We start from the raw sequence: 27,306 nt of genomic DNA on the forward strand, positions 1-27,306 counted from the left end.
TTTAAGGAAAATAGCAGAGATTATGCAAACAACAGCAGGTACGTAAGCTAAGTAAGAAAGACATTATTGAACTTGTATGTTTAGAAGTTCACTGATTTCTCCTCTTCACTTCTTCAAGCATGATACTTTTTAGTCATCAGATTTTTGGACACAATATAATAAATGTGATGTAGGCTTCATTGAAATTCCAGGGGGTGGGGAACCGGGCAAGTGGCCCCTCTTGCTCTTTCGTACTGGTGCCCATGATCAACAATAACCAAGATTGGCATTTAGCTGTTTCCATTTTCTCTCTGATTACTCCACAACAAACTACAATAGGTTCTAAACGTACAAAATCATGCAATGCCTTGGGAACAATCTAGACCAGTGCTCTTCAACCGGTGTGCACCAAAATATGCATGGGGTGCACCGGAACGAAAAGGTATACAAGGGTGCTGCATCAGAAACTTTTAAGGAACCATTAATATTTGACTCGAACTCTCATGGACAGTGTGTAAAACTTCGGCAGCTCCGTTCTGTTTAATTGACATGATGATATTGTTTGTTTGTTTGTTTGTTTTATTTTTATCCTCGGTGGGCGGGCAACGCCTGAATGCGTTATGCTCACAATGAGTCCGCCGTCGAGCTGCCTGGTTTATTGCAAGTCCGTTGATCATTTTTATTTGATTTTTTCGACTTAAGGCAGTTGGTGACTTCAATTTAGTTCAACCCATCAGGAACCACTGGGTTGGAGCAATGCCGCTTAAGTTGCATAATGATTTTTCATGTCGCTTAAAACCTCAGTGTACCTTTTAAGTAAATAGGGTGCATGAGTTTGTCACAACAACTTAAAGGGTTCACCAAACCAAAAAAGGTTGAAGAGCACTGATCTAGACCACACTAACAAATAACTAGACTCCTGTTTTAACGCACAAATTTTAATGGCAGAATAAAAAGCAACGACAGCACCGAAAATGGGGGGCGTATTTCAGTAAATAATACTTGGCGTGCACACAGGCGGTTTTAACGATCGAGACCGAAATTCGAACACCTACTTTTCGGCGCAAAGCAAAACGGTGCAGTTTTATAGGTCTAAACTTGGACGCGATTTTGCTACTAAATGAGCCAAAATACTCTATATACATCGACGACATACTGCAAAACACGCAAACAGGCCACATATATGCGGCTGTGAGGAAAAGATAGCATGGTAAAACCTGATTTGAAACGGCCGAAGGATATGAATTTGCAATGATAGCAAAAGATGTAGAAAAAAAACGCATAACGGCGGGCACCATAACAAACTAAAACAGTTACACAAAAAATGCAAACTAGCACACCCATAGGCTTGTCAAAAATCGCACTCATAGCATAGTATAGAACCATTTTTATCAAGGTAAAATGAACTTTAATTTTCGCACAATTAACTACCACCAAACGTTGAATTAAATACTTGTTACCTTTCAATTACATGCCCCAATTTCGTAAATAGACCAGTCCATTTCAGAACGGCGCAATGTTCGCAAGAAAATAGTGAATAGTGAAGGAGAAAAAAAATCAAACAGGTTTTGTTTTCACGCTTGACAAACGAACTTTTTATCAATTGTACATTGATGTGCTCACAGCTGTTTACACACATTAATGGATGGACTCATGATACGGACGATATCGCGTTATTTGGAGACCCCATCTGTGTTAGGACTTTATCCAACCATTGCAAGGGTCCATTAAGATGTATTTCTACCCAGCAAGGAGTTGAAGTCACGTCTTGTCTGTGGTACTCGGCTCCCCAGCCCTGATAAAAGACTGCGGTTTTAAATCTACATTTATTTGCTTTTACTACCAGCTATTGTTAAATCATGAATGCATGGAACAAAAGGGCAGGTCTATAAGGTTTTACGAGCTGGTGTGAAATAAGCGAATTTAGAATTGGTGTCAATTATGGTCACTTTTTGCAAAGAATTACAAATTTGCAAACAAAAAATTGAAATGTTGATTACGGGGTTGTTTGCGAATTTATCAACTAAACATAAACAAGAAAACACCCATAAATATCATACAACATGTCAAAAAAATTGGAGGGGGTATGGTATAATATGGACACAATCATACCTTGACGAAGCTCATTCTGATAGTGCACATCTTAGTCAACTCAAATACTGCCTCATATCCATGGTTCACTGACTGAGATAGTAGGGCGGCAAATTCCTGAAAATCAAAACATTTTCATGACTCTTTTTTTTACCAAAATGACTATTAAATTCAGCAATCTGCATTTAATGTGCACAAGCTTTTGCAAAATTAGTTGTTGGTCATTTATAAATAAAGAAAACTCCCTGATGGCCGTGGAAAGAATTAGCTCTTTAAGAAGGCTCAAGAACCTAGGTCCAGTAATATACACATTTTGGTAGATGCTACTATTTAGGCCCTACTCAGTTTTAACAGTAAATAAGTTGTCCTCAGCAAGTAAAAAAAAATCCAAAATGTCCTTTTTAAAAATTCTATGCCCAAAATACAACTTCCACTTATATAAAAAGATATGTGGGTGGATTTTGTACAGCAGCATTGTGACACGGTTAACATACGTTTGCTGTGAGTTGTGATAATTGTTGAATTAAATTGACAATTCAATAGTATGTTAAACTTCATTAAAACAACTCTTTATTGTTGAGTGAGCAAATTCGTCTTAAATCTTAAAATCTTTCGTCCTAAATTGTAATATTTTCTTTGGGCCCCAAATGTTGGATTTGATGTTCTTTCAAAAATGCATTCTGTTTTTTGGTGATGGAAATACAGTACGCCTACTACCGTTTGATATTTGCTGATCCGTAATAATAAATGTATCGTGACATCATTTATTTGCTTTTGTGTCTAGACTAGTGACTCTTACCCCTTGTCTTGTCACAACCCTTGTAAATCACCAGCCACTTCTTACCCTTATAATCCCTAATCCTAACAAGTTATGCACCTTTGGTTTTAACCAGAAGTGGGATTCAAATTTTTTGTCAGTCGGTTCTATAACAAAAGTCATGTTTGTTGGCTGGTTCTGTTACAAAAAGTCCATTGCCAGTAACCAGTAATGCTAACCGGTTCGCTGATCTCACAAAATTTCATAAGACGGTTCTATAGAACCGGTGCGAACCAGCTGAATCCCACCACTGGTTTTAACACACACAACATTGCTAACCTGATTGTTGAAGATCTTTAGAGAACAGGAAGGTGGTATTTTACACACAGTGGTGGAGTGGAAGCCATGGTAGTAGTTGCAATTGCGCGACTGCACAAAGATCGACGAATCAGACAGACACTCAGCATAGACTTCACCCCCCACATAGTAAAGATGCACACCTGAAAAATTGGTATTAGTTAGCCATAAGCCACCAGTGGTACAGGAATAACAAAATTTAAAAATGGGTCAAAAACAATTTTTTAGGGGGCGAAAATTTGGAGACTCTATTTCTTTGAAAAGGGAGAAATTTGGAGACTCTATATGAGTTAGTTAAAACGTCTAGGTATAGGACCAAAACATGCACTTTAAAAATTGTTTTCCTTCCCTGGATATACCTACACAAGCAGACATACAAATCAAGCTTGTTTAAGTTGAGGCAGCATTGAGGCAAAAAGGAGCTTTCAACCAAGTGATTGTTAATGGGTACAAAGACGGTAAACTTTTTCCCAACCTCTGGTCTTTAATATATGGTTCCACAGCCACAAGCCAACAAATTTTTAGGAGGTACTTTTATCAAGTCTATATTATTATTCTGTTAAATGAGGTTTAACAAACCACTTCCCTTACAGGACTCCAACTCAATTGCTAAAAGTTAGTTTTCTTTGAAGTAAAACACAAGTTAAGCAGAGTCTATCTTTCACACACCTTTGCCAATATGGCGCCTCGTGTTTTCAATGGTGGAGTTACGATTTACGTTGGAGAGTTGGCCCAAACAGAATCGGTTAGTGGACGATGAGGGGTTGGTGAATCCATCGACTATCACTGATGTGGCTGAAGCCATGAATGCCTCGCCAACCCGATTGTTCAACTCATAGTAAACGATTGTGCACCAGTTTGTGGGCTCGCTGTATGCAACGGATTGAACATCTGTGAAGCATACAGAAGGATTAGAATTTGGATACGTAAAGTAACACAAAAAACTCTTCTGGCGACAAACCTAAACAAAGGTAGAGCTGATCATGTGAGAACTTGAGATAAAGGAGTTTATTTCCGATAGATGGGCCAAAGAGCATTTTTTATTATTTTAGGGTTAGGAACTAATTTGGAGTTCACCCCAACCTTTATAGCCCTTGCTCTCAGCATTTTCACATAATTATACTTTAAAATATCTGTTAATGCCCTTTGTGCCCTTATCAGTATTTCGCAAACTAAACAAAATGGTGAATATACAATTGACAAAACAGTGTTGTTTAACTTAATGCTGTTGTGCTTCAACTATGAGATACAACTTTGTTAAACATAATTTCAAAATCGTTCATTCAACTTTATTACATGTAGTAACCATTTTTTTTTAATTTTCACTCTACCAGTAGTGAATCATACAACAGAAAACAAAAGTAACATTACATATGTACACAGTGAGACAGTTGAGACCAATTTCTCAAAACCTTGTTGATAAAATGACTCAGCTTGGAACCAAGCCAGAAAAACAAATTCAACACAACTGAATTGTTTAAATACCATGTCTAACTGAAGGCGGGATTGTGGCTGGAGGGACAGATGGTCGTGATGTGTCCATATTTTCTGTTGGTTTCTCACCCTCCCTGGGCATGTAAGCTGGGGGTGGAGTGTCTGCTGGAAGACTGTATGGGGAGTTTGGAGCATTGATGGACCCATCCGGGGACTGGGGTGAGGGGAGTGAACTGGGTGAGTAAACTTCGGATGTTTGGGACCCACTGTAGGGTGAACCGGGGCTTTGGTTGTGGTGATTTATTCCTGGAGGACCCCTGTACAGTAAATTGATGTTAGTTGGATCTTTGTGGTCAATATAGGAACATACTGTACAGAACCAAATAGGTTTAAAGCCTCTTTGGACCATTAAATTGCTGAATACATAACTTTTTTATGTTTCTGGGGAGAAATTTTTGTGTATCTGGGGGCCTGTGGTTAACCGTAAATACAACAAGGGGCAAAATCGACATGTACTAATCTTAGATAAATATCTATGACATATGTACATCAAAAAGTTTCAAGCACTTTTTCTTGCCCAAAAGGGAGGAACATACCGGTAGTAGACAGTAAAAACAAAAAAGGAAAACAATTTGTTTTCATTCAGGATTATTAATTGCTGGAAAAACGAGTTATCAACAAAATTTTAATTTAGGTACATAATTCACAGTTTTAATTATCTTTGCCTTTTGTACTGGTTTTACTTGGTTTTTGCATTCATTCATTTGAGTTGGATCTTTGTGGTCTTGGTTTTTGCGGTACTTGGTTTTTGCATTCATTCATTTGAGAGACACAAGTTGCCATCGAAACGTTATGCCTTAAACTAATATGCTGACTTGTTTGTTCCTGGTTAAAATTTTAATTTCAATAGGAAAGCAAGTAATATGTCACAGGGCATTGTCCAGTCAGTGATAAGGCACCTGAAACATTTTTGTTAAAGAATTTGGACCTACCTGTTAAAGTTTGAAGCATTGTTGGAGAAAGAACTGTTAGGTGGCATGGGGCTGGAGCCACCTGAACCTCCACCACCACCCCCTCCTCCGCTTCCATGTATCATACTGTGAGATGGAACGAACTCACTGTGACGGGGCACAAGTACAGGAGGAAGCACTGGAAAACAAATTTCCGTTTACTTACTATTATTGAATTTCTTTGATGACTATTTTTGCCAACTTGTTTTTAAGAATGCTTAAGATTAGTACAAAAAGAGCACTTATAGGAGGGGTTATTACCAAGGACTACCAAACACCCAGCAGGGGAACCAAGGTACTGTGTCCAATTTAAAGTTGTTAAGGCATATCTGTGTCAAAAGTAGGATTTCAATATTCAATTAATGCAATTTTCATTACATTTTTACCACTATGCCACTACATGTGTTAAAGTCAGGAAATTAACTTTACTGCCTCATTTTTTTTACATCTTTGTTATTCATTGTAAACAAGGGGTACAAAAAACTTTCATGTTTTCTTAAAGGGTATGAGCATTTACCGTTGACTTATAGTTACCTAACTAATGTCTCAGGTTAGGCGGATGTGTGTAGACTTGCGGTCAGAAAGTCAACAACAAACTGTTTGTTCAAATCAAAGATCAAAACAGGGTCTTTTAATTAACACAAAAGTTCACACAAAAACACATCAATCCATCCTATTGTTTTGGCTTGGAATTTTCACCACAATGGAACATGTCAATGAACATTCCTAATACAAAGGATGACATACACACCATTACATCAGGTTGTGACAGAAGCACATGTTTACACACATCAACCTTCAAATTAAATTCAATTGAGTGATATGGGCTACACTGAGGCCAAGGCCCAACATCCGAAAGTTATTGCGCAGGCCCTGAAGCTATAAAAGAGATTCGCCTAATAAATGACTGTTTGACAGAGTGGTACAAAACCTAGACAGTGTAATTTACTGAGATTGTTTAAATTCATACCTCTACAGCATGTTGGCCTTTACAGGACACAGTTGGACAGATCTCTACTGACATGTTTGACACATTGTTGATAAACATAGAAGACTTTTTGAATTAAAACCAATTTTAATTTGACACAGCAGTACCTACAAGCCACTTGAAACATATTCTTTTGGTAAGGAATTTTTAGCTACATTTCTGTTGCCTAAAATGTGCATTTGGCATATTTTTTGAACTTATACTATATTGACAAAAAATGTTTTATTGTTAACTTCCATGAATGAAGTTTTCCAACAGCTGTGGCCGATCCACATTTACAAAACAAGTGGCATTTAAGTTTGATGACTTCACAAAAATTTTGGAGAATTTCCGATCAACTACTTCCAAACGGAAGCGATACACTTGAAGTAACTGCATGCACCTGCTGAAACCACAGGACTGCCTGTTTGTTATGACTGATGCAAATTTTAAGAGTGACTCACAGCTTGTAGAGAGAAGTTCAGCTACTACTGAGCACCGGTGATGCAGAAAAGGAACACAACCACAAAAGTGGCATGTACAGTCTTTCACCACAACCAATAAAGCATTGGCTTATTTAAATACAGGGAAATTAACATACACTATATATATATATACAGGGTTGCCATACCATCCTTATTTCTAAGATTTGTCCTTATTTTTGAAGGGCTTGTATTAAAGCAAAGATTTGTTCAAAACAGTTTGTTTCGTTTTGTATGAAATTTAGTTTTTCGGTTGTCCTTATTTAGAGGTCCATGTCGATGGCAACCCTGATTATATCGTAATAAACAATTGAGAACAAACTAGCAACCCTACCATTACAACATGTAAGACAAGCTATTTTTACTTTTTGAGATATGTGTGAAAACCTCATTAAATTATACAAAAGAAAGAATGAACCCATTAAAGTACAAAAAATGGAATTACTTGTTGAAAGTTTAAACATTTAAAACTAAGGTGATACTTTAAGCAACAATGCTTTGTTAAAATAAGATTGGTTACTTATGTTCTGTTCACAATCTTACACCTATACAGTTAAGTGCAAAACGTAAACGTTCTTAAAAAACGTAATACATGCCCCCCAATAGCAAGTTATCGTTACAATTACCATGGCGCTATAGCAACCAAAGCATCTTAGCTGCATGGGTAAACGCTTAATGGGCAGGACAGCCAGACACTGAGGCGCTGTTAAGGGGCAAACATGCAAACAATCCAGTCTAAATGCGCTCAAAGATGATGCCTTGTGGGGATGATCACCTATCGTTTTAGGCTGTTCCCGGCGCCAATCTGGGGACGGCATTACGACAAAATCCTGAGATAACAAAGCGCGACAGTCCCGTAACAATGAGAGATAATGAAATCTAGAGACCTTTCGCGATCCGGCGTTCGGTGATAGTCGTACCACAAACAACGCATCAGGGGTCTCAATTAGCGCAAAAAAACGAGGGTCCAAAAGGCGTGAAACGATTTATCGGGTCTAAGTGGATAATTTACACTTTACAACCATGACTATTGTTTGTATTGCGACGAGCGCTAGTTCACGTCTAACAACTGTATTTATCACTTTTAATAATTGCATTTCAAACTTTAGCAACTTTACTGCGCATTAAATACAATAACGAAAAGAACTAAGGAATGGGCGCTGTCAATTTCCACTTGCGGCCCAAGGTTAAGTTTGCCATTAGTGAACGCAAATTTTGGCATGATTTTACAACAAACCGGGTGGCACAGGCAAAGAAACCACCGACAATGAATTCCCGGAGACGTGAAAGTTGCTAGTGTAAGTAGACGGGCAACACGCTGATGAAGGAAACCAGCTATGCGCGTCTGGCGTACAATCGAAGTTCAAAAATCATTATGCTACTGGGGAGTAAATTTCACAGCAGCAGGAAGCTTGAACTGGTGTGTGGCATATTTTTTGCGCGTGACAACATCAAGACGTGGCCGCGTGGCTAAGGGCGAAAAGAATACCGGCTAGAAATTTGCTACTGAGTTCGGCGTACTTTGCCGGTTATCGAAAGTCGGGACAGTTCATGCGCAGCAAACAAAACAAACAAGGTGGGACCAGCGCATATGTCAATTTACGCGTGAAATTTCTCCTCCCTTGGGAAAGAACAATGGACCACCACCATGCTACAGTGAGACAAAACACCGCCCACATAGACGAGAAGGTTATGAGTCACCCTTACAGGCCTGGACATTGCGAAAATATACAGCGGGAAAGTGCGAACAAGCGTTAAACAAGTGGCTCCTGATAAGTAGGTATGAATTTGAGACAAACGGTTCTTTCTTTGGTCTGAGGAGTGTTATGAGTGTTTGCAGTCCCACAAGCATCCCAACACAAGTGCCCTTAGCTACTAGGGAGTTTGTGTCATGTACTTGCTTCCCAGCACTAGTTGTTTGGAAAGATTGGAGTATCATAAAATACATTTGGGGTTTAATGACAAATATTACAGCCAGAACAGCCATAAAAGTAACATGCTTTATGTTTCGGCAAATGATATTACTGATGATGGCATGAGCATTTGCAATGTTTAAAATATAAAGTATGCCAAGTTTAAAGTCTATTTGGGCTTGTTGTACTGACCATTAAACTTATGAACAGATCTGTGTACAGTGTTTTAATGTACATTTGGGGTTGGTATAAAAATACTTGGTACTGACCAGGGCTTTCAACTCGCTTATAGTGGTAAGGATTGATGCACACATCCTTCTGCTTGGCGTCAAACGGAGAGGTACAAATATCAAGTGGTTTCAATTCATGGTGACTTTGAAGGTCAGGCCATCTCCAAACACGACAATATATAACATGGGGAAGACCTTTGCGATGAGAAACCTGATTAAAAAAACTGTGTCAAGCATGGAAATACAAATCACAAGCCAACACTTTTCTAGATTTTTAAATATTGGCCTGTATACATGTCCGCAGTAAGTGAGTTATACTATAATGTTTTGAAAGTAATAGCAAAAATACCTTCAAATTTCATTAAAAAAGAAGAAGAAGGTAACAGTCCCAAATAAAAATTGTTGGCTGAAAACCATTTAAAGAGCCCTGTTTCCCACGCATACAAATGTTTTACATTTTATGGTGCCACAGAATAGCTTGCATTACCTGAAGTCTTCCATCTAGTGAACGTGGAATAGTGACACATTTGCTGGGTTGTCCAGGGCAACTGAGAGCTTTCTCCAGCTCTTCCATTGATCCTTTCTTCTTTTTCAGTTTCTTAACCAAAGAATCTACAGCCTTTTCGGCCCATTTTTCCTCTTCATCACCTTTATTTTAAAATGCAAAGTTCAAATTTGCAGAAAACTAATGTAAAAGATTTTGGTCCATAAAACATACCCTGTTTCCAGCCCAGCAGTCTTTTCACAGCAGGACTGGTAAATCCGAACAAACTTGTCATTGCCATTTTCACAACAAGGTAGTCCTATTATCGGGACCAGAATTATGAAACTAAATTAAGTAAAATTGATAAGGTTTCAGCTGTCCTAATCAACTGTGCATTTAAAAAAAGACCATTGAATGCACAACAAATTACAAACAGAAACAGGTTTTGTGAATGCTTAACATAAATAAAGAACATGCACCAAATTTGTTTTTTATGAGTATACAATTACTAAATAAGGTCCAGTAAGGTAAGTTTTTTTTGCATGGTGTAATATTTACTTAAACAGCGCAAAAATAAACTTGCTTACTGCTTACTTACTTTACGATTTGTTTTCACAATACCTTATTCAGTATGTTTTATTACATAACAATTGGCCTACAGCTCTTTTTACAAAACATTAAATGAAAAATTTACACTATACTATAGCTATAGTATTGCGAAACTACAGGTGTCCTTTTCTTGTACCATCAGTACCGCTAATTTTTTTTTGAAACAGACAAGTTGACAACAAAATATATTTCTTTATGATTCGTATTCTAAATATTTCTTTACTTCGTATTCTACACAGCAATAACAAATAAGTCTGTCGCTTTGTTACGCACAATCAGAAGTAACACATGCAACCTAATCAACATGCACGTATGCGGTATTTTTAATCATACGCCTGCAAAACACACAACACAAATTCCTATGCTGTTTTACTCGGGCTCTACTGAATGGCGGAGTGTGCGAAAAGTGGTGTGTAAAGAGTAGTTGGTTTCTTCATCGCGTAGTTGGTTTCTTCATTTTTTCTCGTCGGCGACGTCAGGTCTCCTGACCCTCAGTTGCCTCGTTCCGCAGATATTCATCCGCCACCTGCTGCATCTGCATTTGTTCTGCTGGAAAGTGAATGGAATCATGAGACTTTTTCGTTTTGCATATTTTTTTCCCAACCGATAAAAAAACTTAACAAAAACAAAAACTTTTTCATGTGGCAGTGATTTGCGCAACAGGTAGCGGAAAATAAAACGTTCGCATTAAGTTTGAGAGAATATCGTGGAATAAAGTTTGGTGGCAAAAGCTGGTCAAAAAGATGTTCTACTTAAAATTGTAGTTTTTGCCATTTGCAAATAAGTAAAATGCCCGTAAATTTTCGAACGTGTTTTAATAAGCGCCGTTCAACTAAATCAAAACACCAGAAAACAATATAAATAGGTCTTCTTTTTTACATATAGTTTATTGACAGATAGCGGATTGTTCCGGTTAAAAAATATTCGATCTTACTAAGATTTAAGCCAAATTATAGCTCAGTTCATTGCCACAACTTTTATTGTGTAGGCTACCGACATTTTCCACAAGATTAGCCAGTGCATTTGGAGTAGGCCTAAACGCACGTATGTAGTAGGCTATCTATGGCTATATAGGCCTATTTTCAACATTCGGATTGACAAATGAATAACAGCATGACAACAACAAGCAAATAGCCTAGACTCATAAACACCCCTCTACAGTACCTGCTTTTTTCACAATATTTTTCTTTCACCTATTTGCATTCTTGGGACACCTATTTGAAGAGTCTAATTTGTACTTTTAAACTACGCCAATGCCAATGGCATAGCCAGAACAAATTTTGTAAGAAGTCAAACATTTTTATGGCACTAAAAATGTTTTGATTTAATGTAACTTGATTTAAAACACCGAGATAAGGGATTAAACATGTGCATATTCGAAAATTTGTACCCTTCCTTGATGGCTAGGACGCTGTAATGTCTACCCTCGATGTGGGGCACAAAAGGTGAGGGATGATGTCATGCTTTGTAACAGCCTACAAATAAAGTTCTGCTTACCAAATTTGTGTAATGTTTGCAGGAAATGTGCAGACGGCATACGACATGTCGAATATGAGATCTTAGCATGATAAAGTCGAGAACTACTTTCCGTTGGCATTGAAACTTTTTTCCACTAGGATTCTTTATTTGAAACATGAAACTGTTTGCAAAGTGATTTTTGTTTTGCCAGATTAGTTCTACTTTCTGTTGACTTAGGATACGAAAAGGCATGAGATACGAAAATGCGCGAAAGAACTATAGTAGGCTACGTGTCAAAACTGTACCAGTTTTTAAAAAATTCTTTGAGGAGAGTGTTTATTCTGTTTTGGAAATTAGAACTAAAAGTGCTTGTGATGTGGTTATGCATAATTACCGGTTTAATATCATATGACGTCAAATATAAATGTCGTCACTTGTTTCAAAGCGATTCTTAAGAGTTTTAGCACGTTCGCATATTCAAAAACAGATTATTATCAAACATTCCGCAATTTAAAGATGTTTCAAGATTAGAAATTCTAACTTGAAACAGCAAACAAAGTGACTTTTGTCACAATGAAAAGTGGTCCTGTCACCAAAGTGTCTGGAGGTCAATATATCTTTCATCAGTAGGCGCTCACGCAAATAAACTGTCATAACATCAAGTGATCTTTCAGTATGGGAGGTTTTGAAGTGAACTCCTTGTATGGTGGCTGGTTTCGCAAAGGATCAGCTGCAATCAGTGGGTTTTAAACTCAAACCTGGAACCTTTCCGTCAAATTTTAATTGGTGTGCCTGTTTTGTTATTTGACATTGTTTTAAACAACATTACATGTATATTTGTTGCCTTTCGGAAACTGGTTTAGATTCATGAAAAACATTGAAAGCGAAATATGTATCTTAAAATCTTAAGGAAGAATGACTATGAACTTACATCAATAGAAATAGGGTCATAGGGTCTTCATCCACCAAGCAACGAGCTGGGTGATTCTATTTTGGAGTTTGAAGTAAAAGTATTGCTTTTAGACTTAGAAAGGTTTTCAAGTCAAAATAACTTTACCTCGTCGCCTTCTCTCAAACTTCTGTTCATTAGACTTATATTTATTTGTCCTTTTCTGAGCTGACGAATTTTGTTTACTCATTTAATGAAAGTGGATCAACATTACGCTGTTATCTTAAAATATAAAACTAAAAACGAATAGGCATGCACACAGATACATATACAATATGCAAGCGACACAATCAAAACAAAAAAACGAACGATATTTCAAAGACCAACTACGTGTGCTGTAGCCTAAATGGCAATAATTTTACTGGGCAAATCTCAAACAAAAAATGTGTTTTTTAACAAACTTAATAGGGATGTAATAGTAAAGCTTTCAATTATGCGAGAATTATGTTAAAAAGTGTAAAAAGTGAGTGCTGTTTGGACAGTGAACATTACCAAACATTGTTTTTTGGTGGTTACGTTGTGGCCACAAACTGCTGTTTGACGTTTTGGGAATATGGCGCCTTATTGATGACGTCATGCGCATGACGTAAAAGTGTCGAACAAGGTATGCCAGTGCGACAAATTAGAAAAAATGGTTGCAGTATGGCGAGTATGTGCAGATTGTACATTCAGCGGTTTACCAATAGTTCTAACAAACAGAACTGGTTTGAAAACGTAAAAAAACTTTGGAATTTTTAGTTCGCCTGCTGCGAAGTAATTCAATAAGTGCGTGCGCTAAAAGTTGGTTGAATAACAATGCTTCATATAATTTCAATTCAATACAAACGGGATGGTAAATAGTTCGTACCGTAAAGTAAATTTAGCCACAGGATATGTGGACTAAAAACCCACTAAGTTTAGTTTTGCATTGTAACTTAAAAAGTCAATGGCGTTTGGTACTCCAGTCTTCTGTTAAGCGCTTATCAAATTCAGTTGGGCATTTACACTCATATGCAATTTGAAAAACACGAAATCAGTATGCGATTAGGCAAAGGATTTTATCGAAAACGCTAGGGTAGTTTTTCATAGGGCTTTTTGGCCAAGCAAAATCGAATGGCACAGAAGGATCTCCAAATTTGGCGCTTTTTTGCTTCCTAAAACAGACAACAATCACAACCAAACGCGACCTTATATCTAAGATATGGCATAAACGTTCCTAATCAATAGCGCACATACCCAGGGTTTTATCAAAGGTGCAATCACCCGTGTTTGTACTTGTAGTGGTGGTACAGTTTTGGGACCTATACTGTTTTTACCAAAGAGATTTGTATGCAGGGTATAATTTCTATTCCTGACGTTATAACAACTGCATTTGCCATAACAGTGAATGTTGAAACGTCTTGGAATCTATCTCATATATACAAGCGCTTTGGCAGTTTAGTTCTTGATCAATTCGTGAATCCCAATACATAATGTTGACTTAGGATACGAAAATGCACGAGAGAAACGAAACAACGAAATTTTGAAACTGCAACTGGTTTGAAAAAAGTTACAAGTTCGACCAAAACAATGATAATCATGTTTTCGAAAATAGAACTAAAAAACTTTGTAGCATGATGGCATAATTACAGCTTTAAAATCAAATCATGTCAAAGGTAGTTGTAATCGCCCGTTTTAGCGCTCTTCAGCGTTTTCACATGTTCACACATTTAAAAAAAGATTATCACATATTCCGCAATGTAATTTTAAGAATAAGAAATCCTAATAATAGCTCGTATATTTTCAGTGGAAGGTAGCGCTCGGAACATGCTAAAATGCGCGCCTATGCGTAACCGATCGTGTTTAATTCAATTGCTCAAAAACGACAGAAGGCCACAGACGCCCAAGAAACGCGACCATAACTGTAAGGCTCAGAGCAGTTTTATGTACAGCTGCAAGCGAAATAAGAAAAGGCTTAAAAATAAAAAGGTTTAAAGGCAAAATGCAACTGAATCCAGTTTTTTCATTCATGAACTGTGCTGAAATTGGTGTCGTTCGTGTCCACGCGTTGGGCTTGATTATCTGCGAAAACACATGAAATTTTGATGACACAGCGCTCCGAGAAACAGTAATACCCTGGCATATGGTGGTACATGGCAGACACACATGCTTATTTTAAGTGTGCGACGAATTTAAAGTTGTGTAATGTCAGTGTTGAGAAGGGCTCTTACACTGTAAAATATTCACATAAAGTTTGTCTACTTTGATACAGGTATACATATTCATGTTAACTATATGGTTTTTCGTTTTTACACAATGTTTTTTTACCGTTAATCTAGAGACGTACTAGCTAGGTAGTGTTAAACACAACATTAGGTTTACTTAAACCTAGTATTTGTGTAGTATTGGGTTAATGGGTTAATGGGTTAGTGGGGTAAGTGTTGAGGTTGTTAAACATGCCTAACGAAACACTGCAAAATAAATCATGCCTAGTTATTTGACCATGGTTTGAACACATAGCGGACCAACTTCAGATACTGTTGGGTGAAATGCAATAATTAACGCAATGCATTACCATATTGAACAACCTAAAAAATGTTATTCGTTTGATCAAAATTTTGATACAACTTAAAGGCTTAGTGAATTACTTTTTGTGGCTATAGCAAACGCAAATGAATTTAAAATAATTGCAATCGTTGAACTGTCGTGCCAACATGTACCATGTTGTGTCTACTTCGTTTAAAACAAAAATAGCTAAGGCACGGTTCCTATCTCCAGTCACCACGATTTTTTATGGTACCGAAACTAAATTTAGGAACTGATGTCTAATATCGGAAAACCTCCCAAACTTTAAAACAATACATTTTCATTGATGGTGTATCGTCAAACAGGACACACACACCCATAAACATAAACAAAATGTCAAAAAAAAACTAATAACCAACGCCAATTTCAGGGCACACCTAAAGCTAAAGATAATAGCCTAAATTAGACATATTTAAAACCATAATAACCGCTCCAAACCTTCCCAAGCTAAAAAGGCCTAGTTTCAAGGTCAAATCGAGACTTTCATGATCAAATAAAAAGAGAAACTTACCTAGTCCTGCCTCGTCACGCCAGACAGGCTCGTCGCTGCTTAGCAAACCGTTTACGTCATCGGGCTTGTGACGTTGCGGAAAAGTCATACCGTTGCCCTGGCTACAAACAACAATAGGTTGTACGGGAAAACCGCAAGATTGTGTTAGTGTTTTAAACAGCACACGTGGTTAGAAGGTAAGCAGCAAATTGCATGCAAAGCAGTGGCGCCTGGTGCACTGGTACAAAAGCATGCAGTAAGGAAATTACAAATTTCCGTAAGTTGGGATCTCAAATAAGAGAACAGAGTACATTGTTGGGAGACAACCATATGGATACTAATGGGATGTGTGTATGGACGGAATTGGCTAGTGATTCCGGTGTTAGGATTAATGTCTGTGATATAGAACTGCCAGTGAGATTTGTATAAACCAGTGGTTCTCAAACTTTTCAATTATATTTTCATAACCATCCCTTTGCCATTATCTGAGGTTTCTTGGTCCGAAAAGCTGAATGTATATTTTGGAAAACGAAAGCTTAAGTTAACAAACTTAACTAATTTTCCCATTTTCCTCAGGAAATCGAAACTAGTTCAGCAATTACAGATTACAATCATCCAAAGGCATCTAAAATCATGTGCATAAACTAGTCTTTATGCAAACTTGAGTAGAATAAAAGCCATTGTTCAGCAGGCCCCTAAATTCTACCTTGATTTGCACAGATTTCGTAAACATCAAAATAGATTGTATAATGACTTCCAACTCTTGAAGGTCAAAAAAAAAAAATTGCTACACAGGCTCCTAAGGTACTGTGGACCCAGTTTAATAACAGCAGGTGTACATCCGCACACACATAACCAGTTTTGTTTCTTATACCCTGCTTGCATCAAGTGATAGTCATGCACCTCATAGCATTGGGAGTTTGAGGTACAGTGTTTAAAAAACAGTTTTTCATTGAGTACCATAAAAAAACATTCACGATCCTAAAGCAACTCACACCAAATAAGATTTTCTAAAAAGCAGTTTAAAGTTCATTTAGCCAACCTTTAAGCAAAATTGAGCATTGATTTTGAATTAAGCCTAACAAGCTGTCATGCAAAACAAATGTATGTTCCAATGTACAGTAAAATATAGAACTAAAAGCACAGACAAAACTTGTAGGTCTTATAAATTTCAACACACTGTACTATCTAAACACAAATCACTGGTTCACAAATAATACTGTGTTTTACTTAGGTACAGGCCAGGGTTTTTTTAAGGTTTGGTTTGGGTGACCGCTAAGTAGTTTTAAGAGACCGCAAGTGTTTCATTTAAATACCAAAAAATAGCCATATTAGTTGCAAGTCTAAATTTTGGGAAACCGCTGGAGAAATTTGGGGGACCGTTTCGGTCCCCCAAAACACCTTAAAAAAACACTGGGTACAGGAATTAAATTAAGTCACATCAAAGCAAAGACCAAGCAAAGACAAATTAGTCATTAGTTTTTCCCACTGCCAAGATGGGATTATTATATTAGTGATAAAACAAGATTATTTATTGTCAGAAAGGATCAGTTATATGATCCAAAGGGGAACACCAAAAACATGCCAAGACAAAGGATTGAAAGGCAATTCAGAACATTCAGTTCTGAAGGTAATTAATACATGGAGTTAGAAGGCAAGCACATTTTTTTGACCAACACCTGACATACCTAGACTGTGTGTTGCCTTGTTCAGGGTCAGACTGAATCAGTCGAACAGGGTACGTTTGTCCGTCACCCAAACTGAAAATCATTACACATATATGTGGCCGATTGCACCAAATATTTCAGCATTGGCTTAACACGCTTGTCCAAAAGCTGCCAACTATAGCATCACTTGCAAGCAAATTACAGCTCACACTTTTTGATGTATCAGCAATTGCTTTATAGGTTAAATAATATATAACATAAATCAAATTTGTCTCACAAATGCAGTATACCTCAGTTAAGCGGGATTGGTTAATCCAGATCTTGGTATAATTAGGGAAAAACTTAAGGAACAAATAATTTGAAATATGATAAGGTTTTAATTATTCGCCATTTTTGGGTCCAAATGGGTCCAGATTAGCTGAAGTTTACTGTATTATAACATTCAACGGATAAACTATAAATTTGCATTTTTAAAGACAAATTTGTCGTTTTTGTAAGTTGTTTTCCACACATACAACTCATCCGTGTCATGCCAAATTAAAAAGTTTCCAAATATATATTTTTTATTCTTTTGTCAAATAGTCTTAAGATTGTATCAAAGCATGCATTAGATTTACCTGGAGAAAACTGGAATAAACCAAAGAGATGTTTTCTCCCCAAAAACTTGCTCAATGTTTCTTTTGTATCCTAAATGAAACCCTCGTTTATCTGGTCCATACCGGAACACAGGTGTCCTGAATGACTCTGCACATAACACATAAAATAGCCATTTGAACTCAGGTAGATCAGTGGTTCCCATCCAGTGCTATGTGAACACCTTTTGATATTTTATATATTCCATATTTTTACACACAAAAGCTTTTTCTGATAAAAAAAGGTTGTTACATAAAATAGATTGGGCATTAGTGAGCTGAATACTTTGTTGTACTACATTTTAGACTCAGAATGTAACAGCTTTCTGGTTAAAAAAGCTTCTTTCTAAGCATGGGTAGTCTGCGCGATGATGTGTAACCTTAAAGTGGTACAAGACCAAAAACAGTTTGGGAATCACTGATGTAGATAGTACAAAATGTGGAATAAAAAGCAAGCATCTAGACTTACCAAGCGTTGTCCAGTTATTGACTACTAAGTAAATATGATAGCCAAATAGGCCCGCTAGGCTAAAGGCAAACATGATCGCAGCAAAAAATAAGAAAAGAATATGGAATCTTGATGAAGTATTTCCGAGCTCATTCTACAAAGGATACAAGGTACATTACTGGCCTTAAAATCTTTTTGTTGTTGTGTAGACAAGGTACTTACCTTCCAGAATAGAATAAAGTACTGCAGAACAGTGGCTGATATGTACAAACAATAGACGAGACCATAAAAGAGAAACAATACAAAGAACTTGTAGTTGCTGTAGCCAACACAATTGTTGACCCTAAACAACAAAGTATGTATTGTTAAAGTATACCCTGAAGTAATGTTTGGTCATAATAAGGTTACAGCATAGGCAAACTTTTTAAATGTAAATGACTTACCAAGGACAATAGTGATCCATTTTCAGCACACACTGACCAACAACAGAACAGTAATGGCATCTGTCAGGCTTCACATAATAAGTTACAGGGCAGTATCTGACACCTACAAAATATCAATTTATTGTCACCAGAGAATAGACAAGACAAAACCAGAAGTTTCCAAAAATGTGATAAAACAACCTCCACCAGGAGTTCTTGTCTCAATTGGGAGATTTTTCGCAAATTCTTTGAGAACTTCTTGCCGTTGGTCTTCATGTGATGCAGCTACCAAATTCTCCTTTACACTTTCTGGCATCTTGTACTAAAAATGGATATAATGATACATAAAAGGTACATCAAACATAAATTGGACCATTTTGACATTTTATTTTACATTCAAGTGGATGAATTTAAAAACCACTAGAATAGTGGCTTTCTGATATACTTCCATTTTATATATTCTATACGATATTTACCAATTTACTATACACATCATTTGATCTACACATATGATTGTTTTTGTAAACAAAAACTAATGGGTCCCCACACGCGTGTTTGTGCGGATTTACGGTAAACTAATGTTGCGGTGATTTTTAAATTCTTAAAACAAATTTTTAGAAAGCATTAACCCAACAATGAAAAATTTTGTTGTATTTTTTTGCACTATTATTGTCATATAATTACAAAAACATTAAAAAAGAACGAAACAAATACTTTCAATTTAATCTCTTGCTTAACTTTGTTTCGTAAAACGAGTTTTTCATTTAACTTTGTTTCGCAAAACGAGTACCATTGACATGTAGTAACCTTTTAGGATGCACACACCAAACGACTGTTTGACCTTTTGACACCGTTTTCAATAGCACGCCGTCCTTGGTGTTCAACAACACCGTTTGACCTAATTTATACATGCCTTGGGTATTTGATTAAAAAAAAAAAAAAAAACGCTACGTTATGACGAAAGAAAGTTCTGAACTGTGTTAGTAATACCTACTAATTGACCTTAAGTAACCCGTGGTCATGCAGCGGCCAACCTGACAACGAGCATTTAAAAAAACTTTTATCTTGTAAAAAAGTCAAGTTTATTTTTTTATATTTAGTTTGTTTAACAAAGTTTTGCTTGACATTATACGAAACCGAAGCACGCTTATTAGGTTTAAATCGCGTCATATGTGTGAAACCTTTGCCGAAACTGAAAATGTGAGTGATAACTTAATAAAACGACATAGCATTGCTGTGCAAAACAGCTGATTTCTAATCACCGAAACGACGTCTCGTAAAACGTCTGTCCGACGTCAAGCTGAGCCTTCCCGCTCTGCCCTATTATTCGTAAACATACTCTCTTGGGACTTCTGCCTACAGTGTCTTTCTTGACCAAACGAGCGTGTGTCGCTGGGTCATTCGGGGTCAAACTTCAGGTGGACCAAGTTCAGATTAATATTAAACATATGTCCAAATTTGAATAAATTTGAAGCACTCTTTCTTTACTAAACGAGCGTTACAAACCAGCGTTAAAAATTTTACGTTTCGGGGGCCTGTGGGTGAACCGCTGGGTAACTTGGGGTCAAACTTCTGGTGGACCAAGTTTGGATTAATTTCTAACATATGTCCAAACTTCAATAAATTTGAAGCACGCTTTCTTCACTAAAGGAGCGTTACAAACCAGCGTTAAAATTTTTACGTTTCGGGGGCCTGTGGGTGAACCGTTGGGTAATTTGGGGTCAAACTTCAGGTGGACCAAGTTTGGATCAATATCTAACATATGTCCAAATTTGAATAAATTTGAAGCACTCTTTCTTGACCAAACGAGCGTTACAAACCAGCGTTAGACAGAAAAAAGAAAAAAGAAAAAAGAAAAAAGAAAAAAAGAAAAAAAAAATACGGACAAAAACAATATGTGTCCCCTTCAGGGAAGGGGACCCATAAATATGCTACAATGCCATGCTACTAAAAAGTAAAAAATATTTATACACACTGGACAACCCACCAACCAACAAAGTACAAAATTTCTGAATCCTGTAATTTAGTCCAGATGTTTTTAAAATTTTGCATGTTAGGAGCCTGTGAGTAGACCATGGGGTCATCTGGGGTGAAGTTTGGTAGGGCCAACTTTGGACAACTAACTTATATGTGTGTCCATCTGAATTAGTTTAATGCACTCTTTCTTGACCAGACTTATATATAGAGTAAACCAGCATTAGAAAAAAAAAACGGTCAAAACAATAAGTGTCACATTCAGAAAAGGGGACCAATAACTATTTGTACAGACTGTTATGTTTCTAAACAGCATATACTGGAAATTAAGATGTTCAATAATCTAAACAAAATCAGGTAACACAGACAGAAAGGTTTAATATTAGAAACAGAATTTTGGCATAGTTATAGTAATGTCCCTTACTATAGTATACAAAAAACATGCAGTGATGTGAACAGACAGTCATTAAGGCGTAACACCACGTCCTTGCGCTGTAAGTCTGGGCCAACCTTCCAGTCTTACACCTCATAAAATATGCATAGCGTAACTTTTAAGTTGAAACAAAAATAAGACAAAAATTCCACCCATTTACTTGATATTTATTGATTCTTAAACCACCCCAAATGAGGCTTTTCTGAGAAGTTTAGATCCTAATTGCAAAACAACTTAAATTTGCACATTAGGACTATGAATAAAAATGTACTTGCAATACTTAAAATATTTCTGAAATGTATTGCTGTTGGTATAAAATTTAAACTTACTATATCGCTTGGTAACTGAGGATCAGTAAAAATTGTCTGCCAGTAAGACCAGGCAAACATCCCAAACACAATGTGGAAGAAGAGAAGATATAAAACTGTACAAAAACAAAATGTGCTCAACTGTCATGTGCTACACCAACAGACCCAAAGCTACATAACATTTTTAAAACTAAAAATAATAATATAATACTTTCAACAGTTTAATGCTCTTTAGAAAGTTAGATCTTTTAAGTCAGGGGTGGGCAACCTTTGTTACTGTAGGGCCAATTATAAGTGTCAAAATTGGATCGAGGGCTGCACATGTTCATCACACAAAGTGATTTTGCTTTGTTTCTTACCAAATATGCTTAACTACAAGTATAATTTGTATTTGATTCCAGCTACATTTTGCCAGGTCGCAGAAAACCAGCATCAGGCGCATTAATCAGCTCAAAAATATGTAATAATTGGACTCGTTTGCCAGTACTTTTGAAATTCAAGCATCTCTGTGGGCCGCACAAGCTTTAATGAAGGGCCGCAGGTTGCCCACCCTTGTTTTAAGTGAACAAGGTGTTACTAAATGTTTTTGAGAAAACAACATTGTTTTTGTGATGATTTACCTTTTTCTGCAACTGATTCAACAGTATCTGAAAAACAAGTTAAAATCATTAATTTTTTCCCTCAACTTGAATAAACTTTCACAGACTGTGGTAGTGATTCTCAAATTATATATATGTGTGCTAAGGCACACTTGTGTCCCTGAGGAGAGATTTCCAAGTGTGCCATGAGATAGGGCAAACTTTCTCAGGTTGTTTCAGACTTAATGACAAAATGTGGCATGCATAACAACAGTTAAAGTGAATTTTGACTTATGAGTCAAAAAAAAAGCAATCTAATACAACATCCTTAATTTGCAAAGTAGCTTTCTTTTAACTATTGTGGCATTGGCCTACAACATGTGCCGTTCATTTTTTCTTTGTTAATGTGCTGCATGCTTAAAAAGTTTGAGTATCACTGGTCAATGCCTGAATGGCATCAAGTCATGTTTTGGACCATATAAGCTTGCACATAAAACCAAATGATGCTGTTATCACTTATCATGTTACTAATGATAACAGAAGCAATTTCTAAAATGTTTCACAATAAAGTATGTTACTGTTTCCTCAAACTATTGCTGCATTCCGTAGTGAAATTGAATCACCTAGTATACTTAAAGCACCGAGCCAATAAATGATAAGCTGTAGACAGTGCCGTGTTTCAACCTACAAGGTCTCATCAGTGCAGCTAGCAACAAGAGATCACTCGAATTGTGAGCCAGTTTCCTCTGTGGTATATGCCCAGTTGTGGCATAGCACAGACTAGGTGAGGTATGGGTTTTTACCCTGTTACTTCCAACAAACTGGAGTGCTGTTGGGTGGCTACACTAGCCAATACTGCCAATCTCTTGTCACCAGCTGCACTGATGAGATCTTATAGGTTGAAACAGTGTGCACTGTCTGCAGCTGAATCACCTAGATTTGTAAATCTGCATTGCAAGCATGTCTTAACCTACAACAGTAAACAGTGGAACAGCAAAATTACTTACATACACACAGCTCAACAACATAGGCATAATATGACCACAGAACAATCAGGATTATGAAGATACAGGGAATCCATCTTGCGAACAAACCACAGAATCTACCAACTGACATAGTCATTGCTGCCGGGTCCCAAGAATCTTGTTTTTGATCACTTCGGACCATAAAGTTTGGAAAACTTACAATGCACAGGAATTTTATAGTAAAATCTCAATCTGCACAAGCCAAAAATATATGATTAAAAATGTGCATTAGGGCAAATGCCAAAACTAGAATATGCAAAGGGCTATACTAAATACAATAAATAACAACAAGCAAATCTACATTGAATAGTTAATACTCTATATGAGAATAGGGCATTCTAACAATGTTTACAGCATCGTCCAAAAGAAACAAACATACAAGCATAATGTCAATGCACTCTAAAATCTCATGTATTTTTTTTAACTTCACTTTTTTTCTAACCATAACTTTAGAAAGTAAAAAAGACTCAATTTTCAAGATTTGTAGCAGTATTTTCCTTCAGAATTGAGTAAAATCATTGCAATACCTTTAAGTTTGCATGTTTTATTGAACAGTCCAATTGGATAAACCCAAATGGATACATGAGCTTAGGTTTCTCTGATTTTCCATGTCACACTCACAGTCTCACACATTTCGAGTTTCAACCAATTGCTTATGTGAAGCATCTTTTACGCATTTTTTTTTGTTAAACTGAACGAAATTCATTCGGTCCACACAAAAACAATGGTGGTAATGGTAATAAACACCACAACACAACAAGTAATAAGCATATCAGGCTCTGGCTCTGGCTCTAGCTTGACATGGGGGTACGCAAGTCTAGATTATGATATTGTTTAGATAAAAAACAACGTTGACCAAACCTGAACAACCCTGTTTAACCAACAGTGGGTCTGGAAAACAACACATAAATCACACCAACCCAATACAGTACAAAATACAACACTGTCCATTATCCGTGACTTTATTTTTTCTCACCAGTGAAAACTAACAACTGAACTGAACATGGAGGAAAAAGTTAATACAAATGCAAGTTTTGAACAATTATTAAGGTAAAATACCCAAACACAAAAAAAACACAAACAAGCGTAAAACTTGCAAAACAAATATTTTTATTTAACTTTTAAACATTTTGTTAGTAACAAGTGTTTTAGTAAAATGTAAACAAACCACTGAATACTAACAAATCCTGTAAGCGTACAGAAAACAAGCTGCGATTTGATTTTCTGTGATATTTTACCTTAAAAATGTGGCAACAAGAATTACAGATATTCAGATAAAACTTTCTTCTCATTGTTCTGTGACAACAAACACCCGATCCGTCTGGAAGTCCCCGATTAAAATCGGCTGTGTTACGCAGAATAATGCGTTTCTTATCGGGCGGGATTAGAATCTTTAGAACCTGTGTTATAACACAGCCCGATTGCGGACGGTTTTATCGGTAATGGCAGTGGAGCATTAAATTTGTTTTTTATTGGCAAATATTATTTTTGCTGTGATAATAATCGCAGGTAAATTGGGTTTTATATCAAAATGGCAGTTAATTGTAAAACAGCAAGACAAAAACAAATGCATTCTAAGCTGTGAAATGAATATGTTAAACACTAAAATGAGCCAAGAATCAAGATTGAAGTACCTGATTGGCATCACGGTTCTGGTAATGAAGCAATGCAAAGAGACCTTTCAGTGAGAAGAAAGTGAGAAGAATTTCAAGTTCTTACCTTTGTATGAAGCAAAGTGAGGACCAGCACACTGTCATATGAGGGCTTGTAGATTGGATTTGGATTGAAATGATTCACAGTAAGTGGCTGCCTTGTTACTGCCTTTCTAAACCCAACTCTTTCTGTATTTCTGGCTGATGTTATTTTGAATTTTAGCACAGTTAAAACCCCCAATATTGAATATTAACTCTGTTTTATAACACTTAGACTGCTTATTGGTGACTAAACTCAAGCCTCTTTTGTTTAACTCATAATTGTCAAGTCAAATGAGCATACACTTTATCTTTATTTTTTTATTGCAGTTCACCATCCGTAAAAAATGCTTAAAGCTTGAAAAAATCAACAGAAGCATTCCATATCAAAAAAATTGAAGAAAGTCTTTCATTGCGGAAGAATTTTGTCGACAAAAACAGCTCTCTCTTAAAGTGTCAGCAAAATCATTGATGTATACGACCTGTTACTTGCCTCACTGGAGAAAATTGTATGTCAAGATATGCACCACATACTTTAGTTTCACATGAATCAAATCGGAATATGTGTTATTTCTTTTCCACTGTTCTATACCTACAAGTTTATTTATTAGTTCTTATACCCAAATTAAGAATTTGTATTCAAACATTTGTAGGCGTTGATATTATTTTACCTCCATGGTGATTATGGTCTCATGTAAATTCTGAGAATGTTTTGCACTCTGATGTAGAATCGGACAGTGAAGTGATTCATCAGACATAAATTGAGAACCTCTAGTTTTGACCAGGAGTCTGCATGATAGCATGTTGTAACAATTGGGTGGTTCAACCTCATTTTTCACATGATATCCGGTTTAATTTTCTTGATAATTGAGCAAATCATTACATTTTCAGCTGTGCAATATTGTTTCACCTTTTTGTTTTATTTTAGTATGTTTACTTAAAGATCCTTGTTTAGTATGTACTACTACTATGTACTTGTAAATGCAGGTTTTTAACTGACCAATCGACCAATTGCTGTGAATGTAATTATTTATTCTCTTCCCATTTATTTCTGCTTTCATATAACTATTGGACTCAACTTGAAAATGTTGAAGTGTGGAAATTGGGTTCATAAGGTGCTTTTTCCATCAATAAAGTGTTGTCCTCACTGTGCATTTGGTGTTTCATGATTTTCATTAGTACAGGCTTTAACGTGTTTGAGACCACTAACGACTTGAGGTATATGTAAACGGTTTCTACACGCCAACTCTAAACAACATTCAGTAAACGCTTGCAAAATATCGTTTAAATCTGATCATAACGTCGAAAATGAGAGGCGTACATCGTAAGCGAATACATGACATAACCGCTTTAAAAATGATTTTTGCGCTGTCGAATTATATAGCCTATAAAAGCTCCAGATGACAAACGGTTTAAGGTAAACACAAACGGTTTTCACAGGTCAACTCTAAAATACATCCAGTAAAGGCATACAAAATGTCGTTTGAATCTGATCATAACCTCGTAAATGAGAGGCGTGCATCATAAGCGAACGCAGGGCATGACCGCTTCAAAAATGATTTTTGGGCAGTCGACCAATCTAGCCTATACAAGCTCCAAATGACAAACGGTTAAAGATAAACACAAACGGTTTTCACAGGTCAACTCTAAAATACATCCAGTAAAGGCATACAAAATATCGTTTAAATCTGATCATAACCTCGTAAATGAGAGGCGTGCATCATAAGCGAATGCAGGCCGTGACCGCTTTAAATATGATTTTTGCGCAGTCAACCAATGGTATACAAGCTCCAGATGTTAAACGGTTTAAGATAAACACAAACGGTTTTCACAGGTCAACTTTAAAATACATCCAGTAAAGGCATACAAAATGTCGTTTGAATCTGATCATAACCTCGTAAATAAGAGGCGTGCATCATAAGCGAACGCAGGGCATGACCGCTTCAAAAATGATTTTTGGGCAGTCGACCAATCTAGCCTATACAAGCTCCATATTTTAAACGGTTTAAGATAAACACAAACGGTTTTCACAGGTCAACTCCAAAATACAGCTAGTAAACGCATACAAAACATCGTTTAAATGTGATAATAACTTTAAACCGTTTAAAATCTGGAGCCTGTACATGCTATATAGGTAGACCGCGCAAAAATCATTTTACAGCGGTCATGCCCTGCGTTCGCTTATGATGCACGCCTCTCATTTACGAGGTTATGATCAGATTCAAACGATATTTTGTATGCCTTTACTGGATGTATTTTAGAGTTGACCTGTGAAAACCGTTTGTGTTTATCTTAAACCGTTTAACATCTGGAGCTTGTATACCATTGGTTGACTGCGCAAAAATCATATTTAAAGCGGTCACGCCCTGCATTC

General features: G+C 36.6%; 2 protein-coding genes and 1 long non-coding RNA gene across 4 annotated transcripts; 1 reads left to right on the forward strand and 2 right to left on the reverse strand.

The window, feature by feature from the left end:
- Window positions 1–901: 901 nt before the first annotated feature.
- LOC145237970 (SMAD family member 5-like) lies at window positions 902–10,123 on the reverse strand. Its single transcript, XM_080100983.1, has 9 exons — window positions 9,939–10,123; window positions 9,708–9,868; window positions 9,260–9,431; window positions 5,611–5,767; window positions 4,670–4,935; window positions 3,854–4,075; window positions 3,167–3,327; window positions 2,092–2,187; window positions 902–1,774 (listed from the first exon to the last, which is right to left on the reverse strand). Exons 1-9 carry the CDS (start codon window positions 10,003–10,005, stop codon window positions 1,631–1,633), a joined length of 1,446 nt encoding a protein of 481 aa, XP_079957109.1. The 5' UTR covers window positions 10,006–10,123; the 3' UTR covers window positions 902–1,630.
- A 2,801-nt stretch (window positions 10,124–12,924) lies between these two features.
- On the reverse strand, window positions 12,925–23,457 carry LOC145238307 (palmitoyltransferase ZDHHC20-B-like). 2 transcript variants are annotated; one of them, XM_080101435.1, is made up of 11 exons: window positions 23,224–23,456; window positions 22,259–22,285; window positions 21,660–21,754; window positions 19,125–19,245; window positions 18,945–19,047; window positions 18,724–18,844; window positions 18,523–18,655; window positions 18,039–18,165; window positions 17,443–17,514; window positions 15,776–15,876; window positions 12,925–14,760 (listed from the first exon to the last, which is right to left on the reverse strand). In XM_080101435.1, exons 1-11 carry the CDS (start codon window positions 23,381–23,383, stop codon window positions 14,702–14,704), a joined length of 1,119 nt encoding a protein of 372 aa, XP_079957561.1. In that variant the 5' UTR covers window positions 23,384–23,456; the 3' UTR covers window positions 12,925–14,701. The 2 variants fall into 2 exon arrangements, with proteins under 2 accessions (XP_079957561.1, XP_079957563.1); XM_080101437.1 differs by lacking the exon at window positions 17,443–17,514 and having other exon boundaries at window positions 23,224–23,457.
- Window positions 23,458–24,543: 1,086 nt separating this feature from the next.
- On the forward strand, window positions 24,544–26,084 carry LOC145239701 (uncharacterized). Its single transcript, XR_013862360.1, has 2 exons — window positions 24,544–25,039; window positions 25,263–26,084. It is a non-coding gene; the product is annotated as an uncharacterized LOC145239701 (long non-coding RNA).
- Window positions 26,085–27,306: the final 1,222 nt, after the last annotated feature.

Source organism: Phallusia mammillata, chromosome 7 (genome assembly GCF_965637545.1).
Source record: "Phallusia mammillata chromosome 7, kaPhaMamm4.hap1.1, whole genome shotgun sequence".
Lineage (NCBI taxonomy): Eukaryota > Metazoa > Chordata > Ascidiacea > Phlebobranchia > Ascidiidae > Phallusia > Phallusia mammillata.